Below are 15,731 nucleotides of genomic sequence, written 5' to 3'. Positions count from 1 at the left end.
GCAATCTTCTTACTTACAGGGTTTACCTTTTGAACAGGCTGGTAGAGAAACATAATCACCCTTAGGCACGCCAGATGTGGACAGTTTTACAAGTAGAGTTTAATCAGTTCATCGCTAACAGCAGAGGGGGTCAGGACCCCAAGGTCTGTAAAGAGCAGAGTGATCAAAGATGGGGAGGTATAATCGATCCAGGGATGCTCCTCTGTAAGTGCTTTCCGCTGATTCAGCGTGTCAGCTTTGTACTGGGGAAGAAATAAGAAAAAGTGGTGAGTTATCATTTTCTGTGAAAGGACACTTTTTCCACCCAGGTTTGGCAGCATGACTTAGAGCACAGGATCACAGAGCTGAGAGGCACCTAAAGGTAATCTGGTCTAATCACCTGCCCACTCAGAAAAGCTGGCTACTACAGCGTCCCTAATAGGCAGGCACCCAGCGCCTGCTTCAGAAGCTCTAATGAACAAGAGTGCCACACCTTGCAGGGAAGGGAGGCAGCTTGGGGGCAGAGCGTTGGCTTCGCGTGCAGAAGGTCCCAGGTTCATTTCCTGGCTGAGAGTGTTGCCTGCCTGCAACTCGGGATCACAGTTTTGCAGACAATACTAAGACAGAAGGATTAGTATTTGATTTGATTCCCCACCCCCTCTTTCTTTTTCCTTTCTCCTCCTGTGATGAGGCTGCATTTTAATATTTCAATATTTCAATGTTGTATTTTAATCTTGTTTTTAAGTTGTATTCCTTCAGCTTGTTTTTATTATTGCTTGGTAGCTGCCCTGAGCCCGGCCTTGGCTGGGGAGGGCGAGGTATAAATTTATTATTATTATTATTATTATTATTATTATTATTATTAGTCTGATTCAGACTGAGGCAGCCTGTTCCACTGTCTAACAGCGTGGTCCTTCCCATTTGACTCCATTGGTTTGGGTCCTGTTACAGTATTCTGTACATGTGTAACATTCAACACACATATGCCCAGGCTGCATAGTCTGAACGCAGGCGGACAATGGGAAGCTACCTTACACCAAGTCAGACCCATCTAGCTCACTGCTGTCAACACCATGAGTGGAAGAGGATGAAGCAGCCCCTTCCCCTGTGCTTGGATCCAGCTCTGTCTCTTGCTGAATTGCGACCTGAGGAACTTGTGGTCACTAAGATCTAACGCCTGAGCTTGATTTCCTTCTGCTTCCCACAAACCCTTTTCCTTTTATGTCATTCTTTTAGATTGTAAGCATGAGGGCAGGGACTGGTAAGCATTTGTATGCTACTCTGGGAGCCTATTTTGGCGGAAGAATGTGGGGGAAAGTGCTTGAAATAAATAGCTGAAAGAACTCTCCACAGCTCGAGCTACAGTATTGGTTATAATAAGAGGTGGGGTTTTGCTTAGTTGATAACTTATATATTGCCCTTTCCACAAGTTACAGGGCAGTTTACAAAAAAGCAAACAGATAAAGAGATATGAAACAGGTAAATCTATTAGAAACATGTAACACCAATCACTGAATTAAAATTATTAATAGTGGCAAAAATCAGTGGCTCCTCAAAAAAACTGCCACAAATAGGCAAGTCTTGCACAGCTTCACCCAATTCAGATGCCATGGAGAAACAAGAATTGGGTGTCACCCACCCACCATTTATTTCTCCATTGAATGCACATCCTGCCCTTCCTCCTGAATTAGTCCAGGGTGGCACACCCACCCACAATTCAAAAACAAAGCATCTAAAACATTAGAAAAACTATTACGATTAAAAACATCTAAAAGCAGAGACAATTAAAAACAACATCTGACACCTTCAGGGTTGCCAGGAACAGGATTCTTCAGTCCCTAAGTGCCTGAGTAAACATTAATGTTTTCAAATTCATTCTGGAAGTTGATAGTGAAGGCGACAAATGCACCTCAGTGCCCCAAATCCCTGGATGGCTGCCCCTTATACTGGTTTACTACAGTGGTGCCCCACAAGACGAATGCCTCACAAGACGAAAAACTCGCTAGACGAAAGGGTTTTCCGTTTTTTGAGTCGTTCCGCAAGACGAATTTCCCTATGGGCTTGCTTGCGAGTTCTTGCGAGTTTGTTTCCTTTTTCTTAAAGGCATTAATAGCCGCTAAGCCGCTAATAGGGTTGCTTCGCAAGACGAAAAAACCACAAGACGAAGAGACTCGCGGAACGGATTAATTTCGTCTTGTGAGGCACCACTGTACCAAGATCGGACATTAAATTCCTCAGAGGTTTCCACCCCATTGCAGGCTACAGAGTTTTGAATGCAGATAACCAGGAAGCAAAGTTAGTTTTCCTTTACCTTAAATTTATCTGGGACATCCTGTTGGTTCAGAGGGAAGAGTCTCACAAACTTGAAGCTCTCTGCCACCACGTAGAAGGGCTTGTTCTGAGCTTTGGCGCACACAGCCATTTGATTTGTGCCAATCTGAAAAGGCCATGGGGGGGGGGGAGAGAGAAATGTTCTCAGGTTATGATGAGGAACCAAACAGCCCTTGCTTTATGATACAAAAGAACAAAAGAAACCCCAAACGTAAGATTCTGTCAAAGCCGAGCACAGTGAAGTCTTGTTGGAGACATTTAGAGTGCAGTCCTATATACATGTCTACTCAGAAGAAAACCCCATTGAGTTTAATCAGGTTCCCATGTAAGTAAGCTACAATTTTATACCTACTAAGCTACTGTGAAGTAAAGGGATTTCCTCCTGAGTTGACATGCCTAGGTTTGTGCTATAAAGTACATGTTTCCCTCTCTCACTGAAAATCAGTGGAACTTCAAAGCGCTTAACTGTATCCTGTATTATACCTGCAAGAAAAATAAGCAACTCCCTTGATTCAGGTCTCAAAACCTTTGAGAAAAAGGGTATGCTCACTGTCAGGGAACTGACATCGGAGCTGAGTGGAGAGGTTAGGCTCCCTCATGATGCCGGAGAGGGAACCAGCAAGGAGAGAGAGAGAGCTTCCGCTGGGGAAGGAAGCCAAGGTGACACCAGGAAGAAAGGAGAGGCTGAGAGTACTTTGGAGGGGAGGCTCCGAGACTCTTCCAGTGAGGTGAGTGCAGGACCACCGCTTGGCACGCCCACTCTGCGCAGAAGGCTTCTGCGCAGAGAGGCGAGGAGGAGGTTGTCTGTTAAGGAATTCTTATGTTGGAGGAAGTTTAGGAAACGCCCACTGACGGATTCTGCCAGTGATTGAGACAGCCGCGTTTTATGGCTGTCAAAACCGGGGAAAGGTCCAGCTAGACCAGTGTTTCCCAACCTTTTTTGGGCAAAGGCACACGGAGGTAGGCTGGTGTGCCGTGGGAGGGAGGCGGGGACTCGGGCGGCAAGAGGCGGGGCGCGGCGGCGCGCACACGCGGGGCGGCGAGCGAGCCCCCCCCCACATCCCATCGCCGCTCGCTCCAGTAGGCCGGCCGAAGCGAGCGGCGATGGGATGCGGGAGGGAGCCCGCCCGCCGCCCCGCGCGCGCCCGCCGCCGCCCCGCCCCCCGCCTCCCTCCCACGGAACACAAGGCAACGTTCCGCGGCACACTCGTGTGCCGCGGAACACCGGTTGGGAAACACTGAGCTAGACTACCAGCTCGGAGCAGTTTGGAATTTACGCACAAGCAACCCTAATCCCCATTACACTCACATATAAGCAAGCCTTATACTATGCATGTATGATAGGATTCCACAGAAGCCAGAACATTCATATGTACATGGGCGTGTGGGTCCACATTCTAGCTTTCTATTCTATTTTATTTTCTGGCCCTTATGGTTGTAAAGAACGCAGTTTCCACTCATAAGGAACATACACAGTTTCTGCTCAGATGACAGAGGAGCAGCTAAACAAGTTTTCCACTGGTCAACACTTCCACTCTATGTAGTTTTATGCTGCTCCCCTTGACTAGCAAAATTAGAATAAATTATATACAATTATGCCCCATATAAGTAAATAGGCAATGCTGCTTGTTTATTTTGAACAATATATACAGGCTGCAGAATTCTAACATTTATTTGGGACAGTTGGGAAGAAAGAGAGGGAATGGAATCAAGCAAGTTTTTACAAAGGAAAGCTGACTAGGATTTTTAAAGTCTTTTTTCGTGTGTGTTGGAGGGAAAAAAACTAGGGAACGACAAGCACTTTCTTCTGCTGCTCCCGAGCTTCTTCCTTAAATAATCTGGCTAACCAATGGAAGAAAGCAGGACGCTGGAGAAGACGGGACTTTGGTTCAGATCCAGCAGGACAGCTCTGGAAAAACAACTATTTAGGGAGCCACAAAAAACCTGGGCAGACGCACACTTTACCTTGTTAATAATTCCTCCATTTTCTACCACTCCTTCAGCGCCAACTATCACCAGGTCCACTTTCTCCATGATGTAGCTGTTCAGAAGGAATAAAAACAACTCAATTCCTGTTCCATCCAAGGAGTTATTTGGGGTGGGGCCAGTGTGATGCACAGAGCCCACTCCTGTTACGCTTTCAGCTATACCTTACGGGGTCCTCGCTGCGAGATCACATTCACCCGGTGCTATACCAGCTGCACTGGCTCCCGGTGGAGTACAGGATCAGGTTTAAGGTGCTGGTTTTAACCTTTAAAGCCCTATATAGCCTAGGACGCTTGTACCTACGGGACCGCCTCTCCTGGTATGTCCCACAGAGGAACTTATGGTCTTCAAATAAAAACATCTTGAAGGTCCCAGGCCACAGAGGAGTTAGGCTGGCCTCAACTAGAGCCAGGGCTTTTTCGGCTGTGGCCCCGATCTGGTGGAACGCTCTGCCACAAGAGACTAGGGCCCTGTGGGACTTGACATCTTTCCGCAGGGCCTGCAAGACAGAGATGTTCCACCAGGCCTTTGGCCAGGGCGCAGCCTGACCCCCTCCTTCGGCAATCTTCGTGGAGCTCTGGCCCAGTGGCTGCCATTGGTTTGATTTGAGTTAATTTTGTAATGAATGATTTTGGTATGTTGTACTATTTTGTTGTTAGCCGCCCTGAGCCCGGCTTCGGCTGGGGAGGGCGGGATATAAATAAAAATTATTATTATTATTATTATTATTATTATTATTATTATTATTATTATTATTACCTTCCCCTTGCCACTTGTTTTACACTTGGGAGAGAAACACAAGACTAGCCATGAAACAGCCAAAGAGAAAGGAGGGGGACACAGGAAGCTGCCTTATAGCGAGTCCCACCAGTGGTCCATCTAGCCCAGTACTGTCTACACAGGCTGGCAGCAGCTCTCCAACCCCCACCTGGAATCTCTGGGGACTGAACCTTGGACCTTCTGCACCCAAGGCAAACGCTCTCGCACTGCGCTATGGCCAACAACCTTGGCTTACCAGTGCAAGAACCAGCCCTTTAAACACCAGGATGCAGCCGGTCCTCTTCCAATGCAGCCCTCACAGCAGGTCACTATGTCCAGCTGCCTTTCCAAAGCCCAGCTGCAGCACCAGCCACACAGACTTACCCAACGGCAGCATCCAGGATGATGGTCACAGGAATGCCAAGTTTACTGAGTGCCTTTGCCATCTTCTGCCTGTGTAATTGTTAACAGTTTTTTAAAATTAATAGTTTTTTTGTTCAAAACAGTGTTCTAAAAATTAACAGAATATATATATATATATATATATATATATATATATATGCAGGTTTTGGTGTCCTCGGGTGTCTTCCCGTGTAAAAGTTGGGGTGTCTAGGCCACAGCTCGCCCCTATACACGAAGCCAAGCCAGAGCACAACAAAATGCAGTACAACCATCTTCCCAGAAAAACTCTTCACAAAGTTCAAGAGGTCAAGACACAAAGGCTTTAGCAACTAATCCACACCTAATGACCCACCTAAGTGGTACTCAGGATACAACTCAAGAAATCACTCAAGATATCCCTCAAGTAATTAAGAAACAAAAGAAGAAAAGGCACACTAGCCTGGGAACTTCCTCTCTGCCCAAGAACATTAGAGGCCACACCTCCTCAACAGTATTTATAGGAACTCAAACACTGAGATCCTGCTCTGTTCCAGTAACAAGAAGCCGAAAGCACCAGCCTGAAGATGACGAGTGAGACCTCGTCGAAACGTCGCCTAGACACCCCAACTTTTACACGGGAAGACACCCGAGGACACCAAAACCTGCATTCCTGTACCCGTGAAAATCTACGAAAGCAAATATCTCACCTCTACGGGGAGGAAACCTTCCAGCTGACAAGAACCTACGAGAAACTAGAAATCCGAAGAGCCACCATCTTATGTGATCTCTTGTTCCTACGCAACTGCCGAGACAACAACTTAATTCCCACATGCTTCCAACTTAAATTCCACTCTAAAACCCCAGCTACCGAAAGGATCCTGAAACGAACTGAACTATCCCTAATCAGAAACGAACTACACAGGAAAAGATACCTACTAAACCAAACCAACAAAGATCTGCTCACTCTTCACCTCAAACTCTGTAACAAAATCCACCCTGCACTCTGGGACAAATGCAAACAACTAGCCGTCTGGAGAGCTGAAACGGAGACCTCACGTAAGACAGACACACACACCAACAAACTCCACAAACTAGAAAAACGCCAGAAACCCAGCCACCCTCCACAACAACCCATGAAGCAAACAGTACATAACATATCAGACAGGATCCTCACCTCAACTGAAACCAAAGTACTCTCCAAAGGTTTCAACTTTGCAGTCGCCCCGAGACGCATCCCCACGGAAAACATCATATGCGGAGTCGAAGCTAGCCTAACCAAAATCAACCCAGATGAAGCCAATAAAATCAGACTTGAAGTCACCAACATCCTCTGCTCCAGCAAACCACCCAGAAGCAATTTACACAAAGAAGAACAGAAAGCACTCACCGACCTGAGGAAAGACAACAACATAACCATTCTCCCAGCAGACAAAGGTAATGCCACTGTTGTGATGAACACATCGGACTACCAAGCAAAACTATCAAATCTACTCCAAGACCCTACCTACCAACCTATAAAAACAGATCCCACCACCTATCTGGAAAAAACCACCAAATCCAAAATAAAAGCCTCTCCTATCAGTGAAGAAATCCAGCTAAGAATCATCCCCAGAGAAAAATCATCCAGATGCCCCAAACTCTACGGCCTCCCCAAGATACACAAAGAAGGAACACCACTCAGACCAATAGTCAGCTCCATAGGCTCACCTCTACAAAATCTCGCTAAATTTCTCGCCAAGCAACTTCAGCCCTATGCAGAATCCATCTCTTCACACGTTCCAAACTCCTTCCAGTTCATAGAAACAATAAAGAAGCAAAACCTACATCCCAATGACCTACTTGTGAGCTTCGATGTTGTATCTCTCTTCACACAAGTGCCCATTAATGAAGCCTTGATAGCCATTCAAAACAAATACAATCCCCCCGAATACATCTTGGACCTGACCAAGCACTGCCTAACCAACACGTACTTCATCCACAATGGACAAAGATACAAACAGATAGAAGGAGCACCTATGGGATCACCCCTCTCACCGGTCATCGCAAACCTGTACATGGAACACTTTGAAACCAATGCCTTAGACAAGTCAGAACACAAACCCAAACTTTGGCTCAGATATGTTGACGACACCTTTGTAATTTGGCCACACGGGAAGGAAAAACTGGATAGCTTCCTCACACATCTCAACAGCCTACACCCCAAAATACAATTCACTATGGAAATAGAAGCCAACAACCAACTTCCCTTCCTTGACGTCCTAATCTACAAAAAACCTGATGGCTCCCTAGGACACACTATCTACCGGAAAAAAACACACACCAACCGCTACTTACATGCACAATCACACCACCACCCTGCACAAATAAACTCCGTAGCCAAGACTCTCATCTCCAGAACCAAACGCCTGGCTGACCAAAACCACTTGACAACTGAGTTACAGAATCTCTCAAATGTGTTAATTGCCAATGGATACCAGCAAAACAGGGTTACGAAGCTAATCCAAAAAGAAACACCCCCCAAAAACCAAGACACAGAAGAAAACAATGGCATGGCCCTCCTTCCTTATATCAAGGGCACTACAGATAAAATTAGCAAAATCCTCCATAAACACAATATCAAAACAGCCTTTTGCACCAACCAAAAAATAGCCAATATCCTCAGAAACCCCAAGGATAAAATCCAGTTGGAAAACCAAGGGGTCTATGAAATACCCTGCAAAGTCTGCCCAGCCACGTACATTGGACAAACTAACAGACGAATAAATGCACGTATCGCAGAACACAAGAATGCCGTCAAAAAAGAAGAAAAAACTTCCTCTCTTTTCCAACACATGAAAGAAACAGGACACGAAATTAATTTTGCAGATTCCAAATTGCTCGTTAACATGGAACATCACCACAAGAGAATAATCATGGAAGCCATCGAGATAGAGAAACACCCTCACAACATGAACAAGCGTGACGACACATCCCGCTTGCCAGACATCTGGAAATTAGCCCTCCCCACAAAAACTGACACCAGAGCCAGAGGCACACAGAACGCCATCCCCAATCAACCACACCAGACCCAAACCCAGACCCTCTCCACAGATGAATTACAGATACCATCCAGTAGCCAAACCATGGTGGCACCTCCGGATGCTGCACCCCCCTGCAATCCCTACACAGATCTGGCTGGCACAGACCACAAAACCACAGCTCGCCCCTATACACGAAGCCAAGCCAGAGCACAACAAAATGCAGTACAACCATCTTCCCAGAAAAACTCTTCACAAAGTTCAAGAGGTCAAGACACAAAGGCTTTAGCAACTAATCCACACCTAATGACCCACCTAAGTGGTACTCAGGATACAACTCAAGAAATCACTCAAGATATCCCTCAAGTAATTAAGAAACAAAAGAAGAAAAGGCACACTAGCCTGGGAACTTCCTCTCTGCCCAAGAACATTAGAGGCCACACCTCCTCAACAGTATTTATAGGAACTCAAACACTGAGATCCTGCTCTGTTCCAGTAACAAGAAGCCGAAAGCACCAGCCTGAAGATGACGAGTGAGACCTCGTCGAAACGTCGCCTAGACACCCCAACTTTTACACGGGAAGACACCCGAGGACACCAAAACCTGCATTCCTGTACCCGTGAAAATCTACGAAAGCATATATATATATATATATATATAAAAAATCAAATTAGCTCCTGGTATAGAATTGTTTTTTCTTCTCATCATCAGCAACTCCTACCCCTCCTTTTGCACTGAGGATGTTGTTTCAAGAAATCAGGTCTAAACAAATTTAACAGAGAGCAGGTCCCAATGAACTCAGGGGGATTTATTTCTAAGTGACATGCTTCACATTGTGCCGCTGGAGATTAAGAAAACTATGGAGCTCCACAGATTTATTCCCCTGGTCACCAATGGTGACATCTCCTTCCAAAAGTCTTTTGAGATTTGCAGAGAAACCTTTCCACAAAGTGAAACAGACTCCTCCCTCAAGCCCTCTGGCTGCTTTCCCACTAGTTCTTCCCTTCACTGTAGCCTGGCACGAAGCAAGGTTGCTCTTCCCCACCCCCCAATCCTCTGGTTCATGCAGAACAGTAAGTGGAAGAGAGGCAGTGCTGTGTAGTGGTTAGAGCAGGCTTTCCCAAGGTGGTTCTCCTAGATGTTGTAGGACTCCAACTTCCATCAGCCTCCAATTGCTAGGAAAGATTGGAATTTAGTCCAACACCTGGAGGGCACCATGTTGGGGAAGACTACGGTAGAGTGTTGGACTGTAATCACAGAGGCCCAGGTTCAGATCTCCACTTACCATGTGGCTCACTGTGAGGTCTATGACCCAATCACCATCTCTCAGCCTACCTTACCTCCCATGGCGGATGTGGGCAGAAAATTCTGGGGAGTGGAGGAAATAAAACCTTGTATACTATTCTGATTTCCTGGGAGGAAAGGGGGATCTAAAACATGGGGCATGTGGCAAAAGCCCAACCTAAAAAAGGTTGGCAAATCCATTCACCAAAACCTATTGATTCTTGGGCCGCTCTTAAATCAAAGTGATTTACCAGCTGCTGAATTTGCAGACTGATCTGCTGTGTGCTTGTTCAGAAATATGTCCCACCCTGTTCAATGGGACTTACTTCCAAGCTCAGTGTGCAGAAGACTGCCCCCTAAATTCGCAGGGGGGTAAACCTTTTCAGATAAAGACAGATAGCAAACGGCTTCCTCTGTTTGCACAGAGCCTCGTACGCCTAACATAAAGAAAAGAGAAGTCCCATCTACTTGCCCTGCTTGATCAGGCTGTGATTCAGTGATGTAGACACTGAAACGTTTCTTTGCTTCCACGGCGGCTTCTAACACTCGCAGGACCACTTTGGAGTAAGCGTGAGTTAAGATTCTCTGCGGAGAAGGAGGCACAGGATTCTTCAGTTTATTGCGTGCCATGGAAATCCACTGTCCAGGCTATATTAACATCCATGAGGTTGGAAGGGACCCTGAGGGTCCCTTCCAACCTTCTAGTCCCTTCTAGTCCAAACCCCTGCAACGCAGGAATCTCAACTAAAGCATCCAGGACAGACGGCCATCAGCCATGGATGCAAAACTTGGGAATGGGCTCTGTGACAAAACAGCTTATGCTAGGGCAGTGGACCCTCTTCTGGCCTTGGGGCCCTGGCAAATGCCCAGCCTCTGGCGCCAACCCTGTGAATAGTCACTGTCACAGAATCATATTATCGTAGAGTGGGAAGGGACCCCAAAGATCATCTAGTCCAACCCCCTGCAATGCAAGAACTTTCTGACATTAAGAGCTGTTTGACGGCGGAACAGACAACCTCAGGAGGTGGTGGACTCTCTCCTTCGTTGGAGGTTTCAAAGCAGAGGCTGGATGGTTAGTTAGTCTGGCTAGTTACCGTATTTTTTGCTCTATAAGACTCACTTTTTCCCTCCTAAAAAGTAAGGGGAAACGTGTGTGCGTCTTAAGGAGCGAATGCAGGCTGCGCAGCTATCCCAGAAACCAGAACAGCGAGAGGGATTGCTGCTTTCACTGCGCAGCGATCCCTCTTGCTGTTCTGGCTTCTGGGATTCAGAATATTTTCTTTCTTGTTTTCCTCCTCCAAAAACTTATGGTCTGGTGCGTCTTATAGAGCGAAAAATACGGTATATAGCAAAGTTGCATCCTGCATTGCAGATGCTTCCCTGAGTGGGAGGCAAGGCTGGAGGACCTCCAAGGTCTTTTCCATGCTATGATTCCATGCCTGGCTTAGCTCAGAGATTCATAGGATACAATGTTTTCTGCCCAGCATCAGTTTCTGCACACACATGGAGCATCTGTGGGATACGCACAAGACATTTCACTCTACTTCTTTGCCCCAATATGACCCAAGCTCTCTTACCCCACCATCTTTGACAAACGTGTGGCAAAGTTCGGCAATTTTGCTCCTTGAATTGGAGGTTCGAGCGAGGAAAAGCTTCCCTCGCTGAATCATGATATCTTTGCATTTGGAATAGTCCTGGAAAAAGCAGCACAAGAAACAGAATTAGAGTATCTTCCTGTCATAATCCAGTGGAGTCCTTTGATTAATTTTTGAGAGATACATAACAGTAAAAAATAATCCATATTAGCACTTTACTGTTATATGTATGATAGCACAACAATATAGCTTCTTATTCTGTATAATTTCAAAGTGAAATGTTTAACATGTCTAGATATGCATTATGTAATTTGTACTGTTTCTATAGTTATATCAGTTGGAAAAAGAAAGAAAAAATAACTAGTGAAATAAACTAGAGTATGCCCTGGGTATCATGCTTAGCACAACTTTGTTTACAAGCAACTGCTTGGTAGCCATGGGTGATAAGGAATTGCATGCATGCAAGCTACTGAGCCGACTGGGACGCTGGTGGCGCTGTGGGTAAAACCTCAGCGCCTAGGGCTTGCTGATCGCATGGTCAGCGGTTCGAATCCTCGCGGCGGGGTGAGCTCCCGTCATTCGGTCCCAGCTCCTGCCCACCTAGCAGTTTGAAAGCACCCCTAAGTGCAAGTAGATAAATAGGTACCACTTTATAGCGGGAAGGTAAACGGCGTTTCCGTGTGCTGCGCTGGTGCTGGCTCGCCAGAGCAGCTTCGTCACGCTGGCCACGTGACCCGGAAGTGTCTTCGGACAGCGTTGGCCCCCGGCCTCTTAAGCGAGATGAGCGCACAACCCTAGAGTCGGACACGACTGGCCCGTACGGGCAGGGGTACCTTTACCTTTAAGCTACTGAGCCAGCTAGCAGAAGAAGGAAGGAGCCCATCATCCCTCTACAACCAGCACAGAAATTTATTATTAACTTGATTTATTTATTCTCTTCCTGTCAGCTCTCTGCTGCTTTTTTGTTTGGTGCAGGCTAGTAACTTCTATAGCCTTATTTACAAGACTGGCTTAGCTTTTTTTTTTTTTTTTTAAAGAGAGAGACAGAAAAAGTGCTAAAGACATCCTCTGAGTCTTCTGAGGTGCACAGAGTGATATACAAACTTTGCAAATGCTGCAGAGTCCTCTTTCACTGTTACCAGCACATAATTTGTTCCAGCACTGGTCCCTGCTATTTAAAACTGGTTCCAGATTATAGTAAGGAAGTAACTATGTATTTATTTAATTTCTATACTGCCTTTCATCCAAGGATCACAGGGCAGTTTACAATGTAAAAACACAAAAATACGTAACACAGGAACAAACAAAAACAATACCCGCCACAGTTTATAAGGCCAAACATTGATCAATTAGCCAAAGGCCTGGGAAAGAGGAAAGTTTTCACCTGGCTCCTAAAGATATGTAACCAAGGTGCCAAGCGAGCCTCCCTAGGGAGTGCATTCCACAAACGTGGAGTCACCACAGAAAAGGCCTGTTCTTGTGTTGCTGCCCTCTGGACCTCTCGTGGAGGTGGCACAGAAATAAGGGCCTCAGATGATGATTGCAGGGTCTGGGTCAGTTCATATGGGGGGAGGCAGTCCCTGAGAACTCAAGGTAAACGTGTTTCATTGCAGCTCTTGTGGTCCTGCTCTGTATTGCCTTCATCTAAAAACCAGCAACGGTGTAAAGAAAACTACTGTCAAACACTTGCCACCCTTTATGAAAATCTAAGTGAAACTTACTGGATTCTCCAAAGACGTGAGGCTGATGAATCTTAAGAAGAGCTCTCCCCCAGAAGAGACAGCAACTGAAGAGTCAACACCAGAGAGAATTTCTATTGCATGTTTGAGGTTTGCTCTCAACCCTTGAATTGTCTCACCTTGACAGAAAGAGGGAGAGAGTAAGCTACTAAAGGCCCGATGACAGCATTGTCCAGGGGTGCGCAGACTTATTGCTTACAGGATCTACTTATTTATTAAGTTTATATCCTGCCCTTCCTCCCAGGGCAGGAAATAACAAGTGATAAAGAATGAAAGACATATTTAAAGCATATTAAAAACAATTCCAATACAGATGCACACTGGAACAAGAACTCCAATGAAAAAACTTGTTGGAAGAGGACGTCTTCAGTAGGTACTGAACAGAGACAGCACCTATCTAATATCCTATATCAAATATCTTTTATTAGGCATAGCAAACCACACATTATCAGACACCATATACAAATTGTGCAAAATACGAGCTCAGCATAACAAGGTTTGTTCCAGTCAGATTTTTAACTCCAGAGGAAATCAATTTGCAGAAATAATACAATACAACACTACCACATCACCGATCAATTAAGACCACTAAATCTCTTTATAATGGCCCAGTCTTTCTACATGGATAGCACTCAAAAATTCAGCCACTATTAAAGTAATTTGATTATTCCTGTCTGAAAGCAGGCCACCTGTCTAATATTCAAGGGAGGGAATTTCAAAGGGAAGGGACCACAATAATAAAAGACCTGATTCCTACATTGTGCAGAACAAGCCTTCTGATGAGATAGCATCTGCAAGAGGCTCTCACCAGCAGAACACAATGGCTGACTGGGTATATAAGGGGTATTCCGGTATCCTGGTCACAAGCTGTATAAGGCTTTATACACCAAGACCAGCACCTTGAACTCAGCAAGGTGGCAGCAAGTTTTACTATAAATCAAAAGTTCCCAGAAAACCAGGTGCAAACTGGTAGCTCCACAGCTCAGCCCACCCAATCGGATTGCCTTACGTGCCTTTGTCCCTCTTCAAGAACTCCAACAAGACATTGATGGCTGCCACAGCAGAGGCAACATCTGGCTCCTGCGTAATCTTGGTTTTAAAAGCTTCAACCAGCTCTGAAAAGAAGATATGGGGCAGGATGGAAAAAGGGGGGAGTCATTGAGGTTCTGCTTTTACACTTCACAAACTAGCTGTGCTTTCAGTTATTACAAATTCATTGCAATGGTAGTTTAAATGGTCAGCTTTGGAATCTCCACAAACAGTCACAGTTGCTTTTATTAAGAGATCCAATAATTATCATAATCGACACAACATTTTACAAGAAGGTAGCTATGCAGCAGAACCCCTGCATCTTACGAAAAAGCTTCCAGATTCAATCCCCAGAATCTCCAGTCAAAAGGATCAGAGAGCAAGACCAGCATTCTGATCTGGTTCAAAGACAGTATGGGGCTTCCCTCGGGCTTGATCCGGAAGCTGCATTTACTACAGAATCATAACATTTATGAGGTGGGAGCCTTGTGACACCATAAAGGTTAACACATTTATTACAGCTTTTGCGAACTCTTGTGGTCTATATACTCTTCAACAGATGCTGTCCCGAGATGCAGGTGTGTGTTTGTGGAACTGATAACAGCGGAGTCGATGTTCCTAGGGGACCAGATTTATCGGACCATACCAGCCCCCTACCTTGCAGAAATCCACTATGTGGAATACCGCAGACTTCTTACAGCGGCTAGATTAAATCTCCTTGACTCTGCGATATTGTGGGGAAGGTACAGGGGAGTACCATATGCCCAGAGAACCTGTCATTGTGCCATGGGTGTGGTTGAGTCCACCGAACACATTCTCTTGACTTGCCCTTCTTATGCAGAGCTTAGACAAAATTTTATAGACCCACTCCTATGTCAATTTAGCTTCCTACCCGGAGAAAACCAGGTTTTACACTTGCTGAATAATGTCACTAGAGCTATACCTTCCTTGGTGGCCAAATTTCTTTTTTTAGCTTTTAAGCGTCGCAAGACTATAATTGACTGTATTGATATGGGGCTATCTGTTTAGCCCATTTTAGTGTTGGCTAAGTTCTAAAATCTTCCTGGATGTTTTAACTGTGTATTGACAAATGTACTTTTTTCTGACTGACGGTCGAATAAAAGGTTGATGATGATGATAACAGCGGAGTCAGAAGGAAAAGAAATGCATAAAAGCACGAACAAGGTAATTACAGTGCCAACAGTGGCCAGTCTCACACGCGGTTGTTGTGGCTAACACCAACATGCGTTTATTTCTGACAGTAAACCATTTAATATTATTCTGTTTCCATCTAACACACACATATATAAAATAGAAATTTATTTGGCCACTGATGGAAACCTCCTCCTTTTGTTGCTGTTTTGATGACAGAGTTGGGGACATACTCTAGAAAACCGAAACAACAATGATAACAATAACAATATTAATATTATTATTATTAATAATAACAATTGACCAGCTGCAGCGCGCAACACTCACTGCCTTACCTGCTTCGTTCATGGTAGGAGAAAATGTCACCCAAGCCTTCCCAGCTGCTCTCCCGATCCACGCTGCCCCTTGGCCGGAACCTTCGGCGCCGCGCCGCTTGGCCTCGCCGGAAACCTTTCCATGCTGCAGTTACTTCCGGGAA

General features: G+C 45.4%; 1 protein-coding gene across 1 annotated transcript; it reads right to left on the bottom strand.

Moving 5' to 3' along the window:
* Nucleotides 1–79: 79 nt before the first annotated feature.
* Nucleotides 80–15,730, bottom strand: EIF2B1 (eukaryotic translation initiation factor 2B subunit alpha). Its single transcript, XM_077920260.1, has 9 exons — nt 15,589–15,730; nt 14,086–14,187; nt 13,055–13,191; nt 11,316–11,432; nt 10,207–10,323; nt 5,440–5,504; nt 4,276–4,351; nt 2,291–2,416; nt 80–242 (listed from the first exon to the last, which is right to left on the bottom strand). The coding sequence occupies exons 1-9, from the start codon at nt 15,599–15,601 to the stop codon at nt 87–89; spliced, it is 909 nt and encodes a 302-aa protein (XP_077776386.1). The 5' UTR covers nt 15,602–15,730; the 3' UTR covers nt 80–86.
* Nucleotide 15,731: the final 1 nt, after the last annotated feature.

This window comes from Podarcis muralis, chromosome 16, assembly GCF_964188315.1.
Source record: "Podarcis muralis chromosome 16, rPodMur119.hap1.1, whole genome shotgun sequence".
In the NCBI taxonomy this organism is placed as follows: Eukaryota; Metazoa; Chordata; class Lepidosauria; order Squamata; family Lacertidae; genus Podarcis; species Podarcis muralis.
This window is presented reverse-complemented; position numbering and strand designations above follow the sequence as displayed.

Coding starts and splice junctions, on each gene's coding strand:
- EIF2B1 (XM_077920260.1), bottom strand. Junction 10,324..11,315: donor CGTTTGTCAAAGATGGTGGG/GTAAGAGAGCTT, acceptor CCTTCTCCGCAG/AGAATCTTAACTCACGCTTA. Junction 2,417..4,275: donor ATGGAGGAATTATTAACAAG/GTAAAGTGTGCG, acceptor TGGCCTTTTCAG/ATTGGCACAAATCAAATGGC.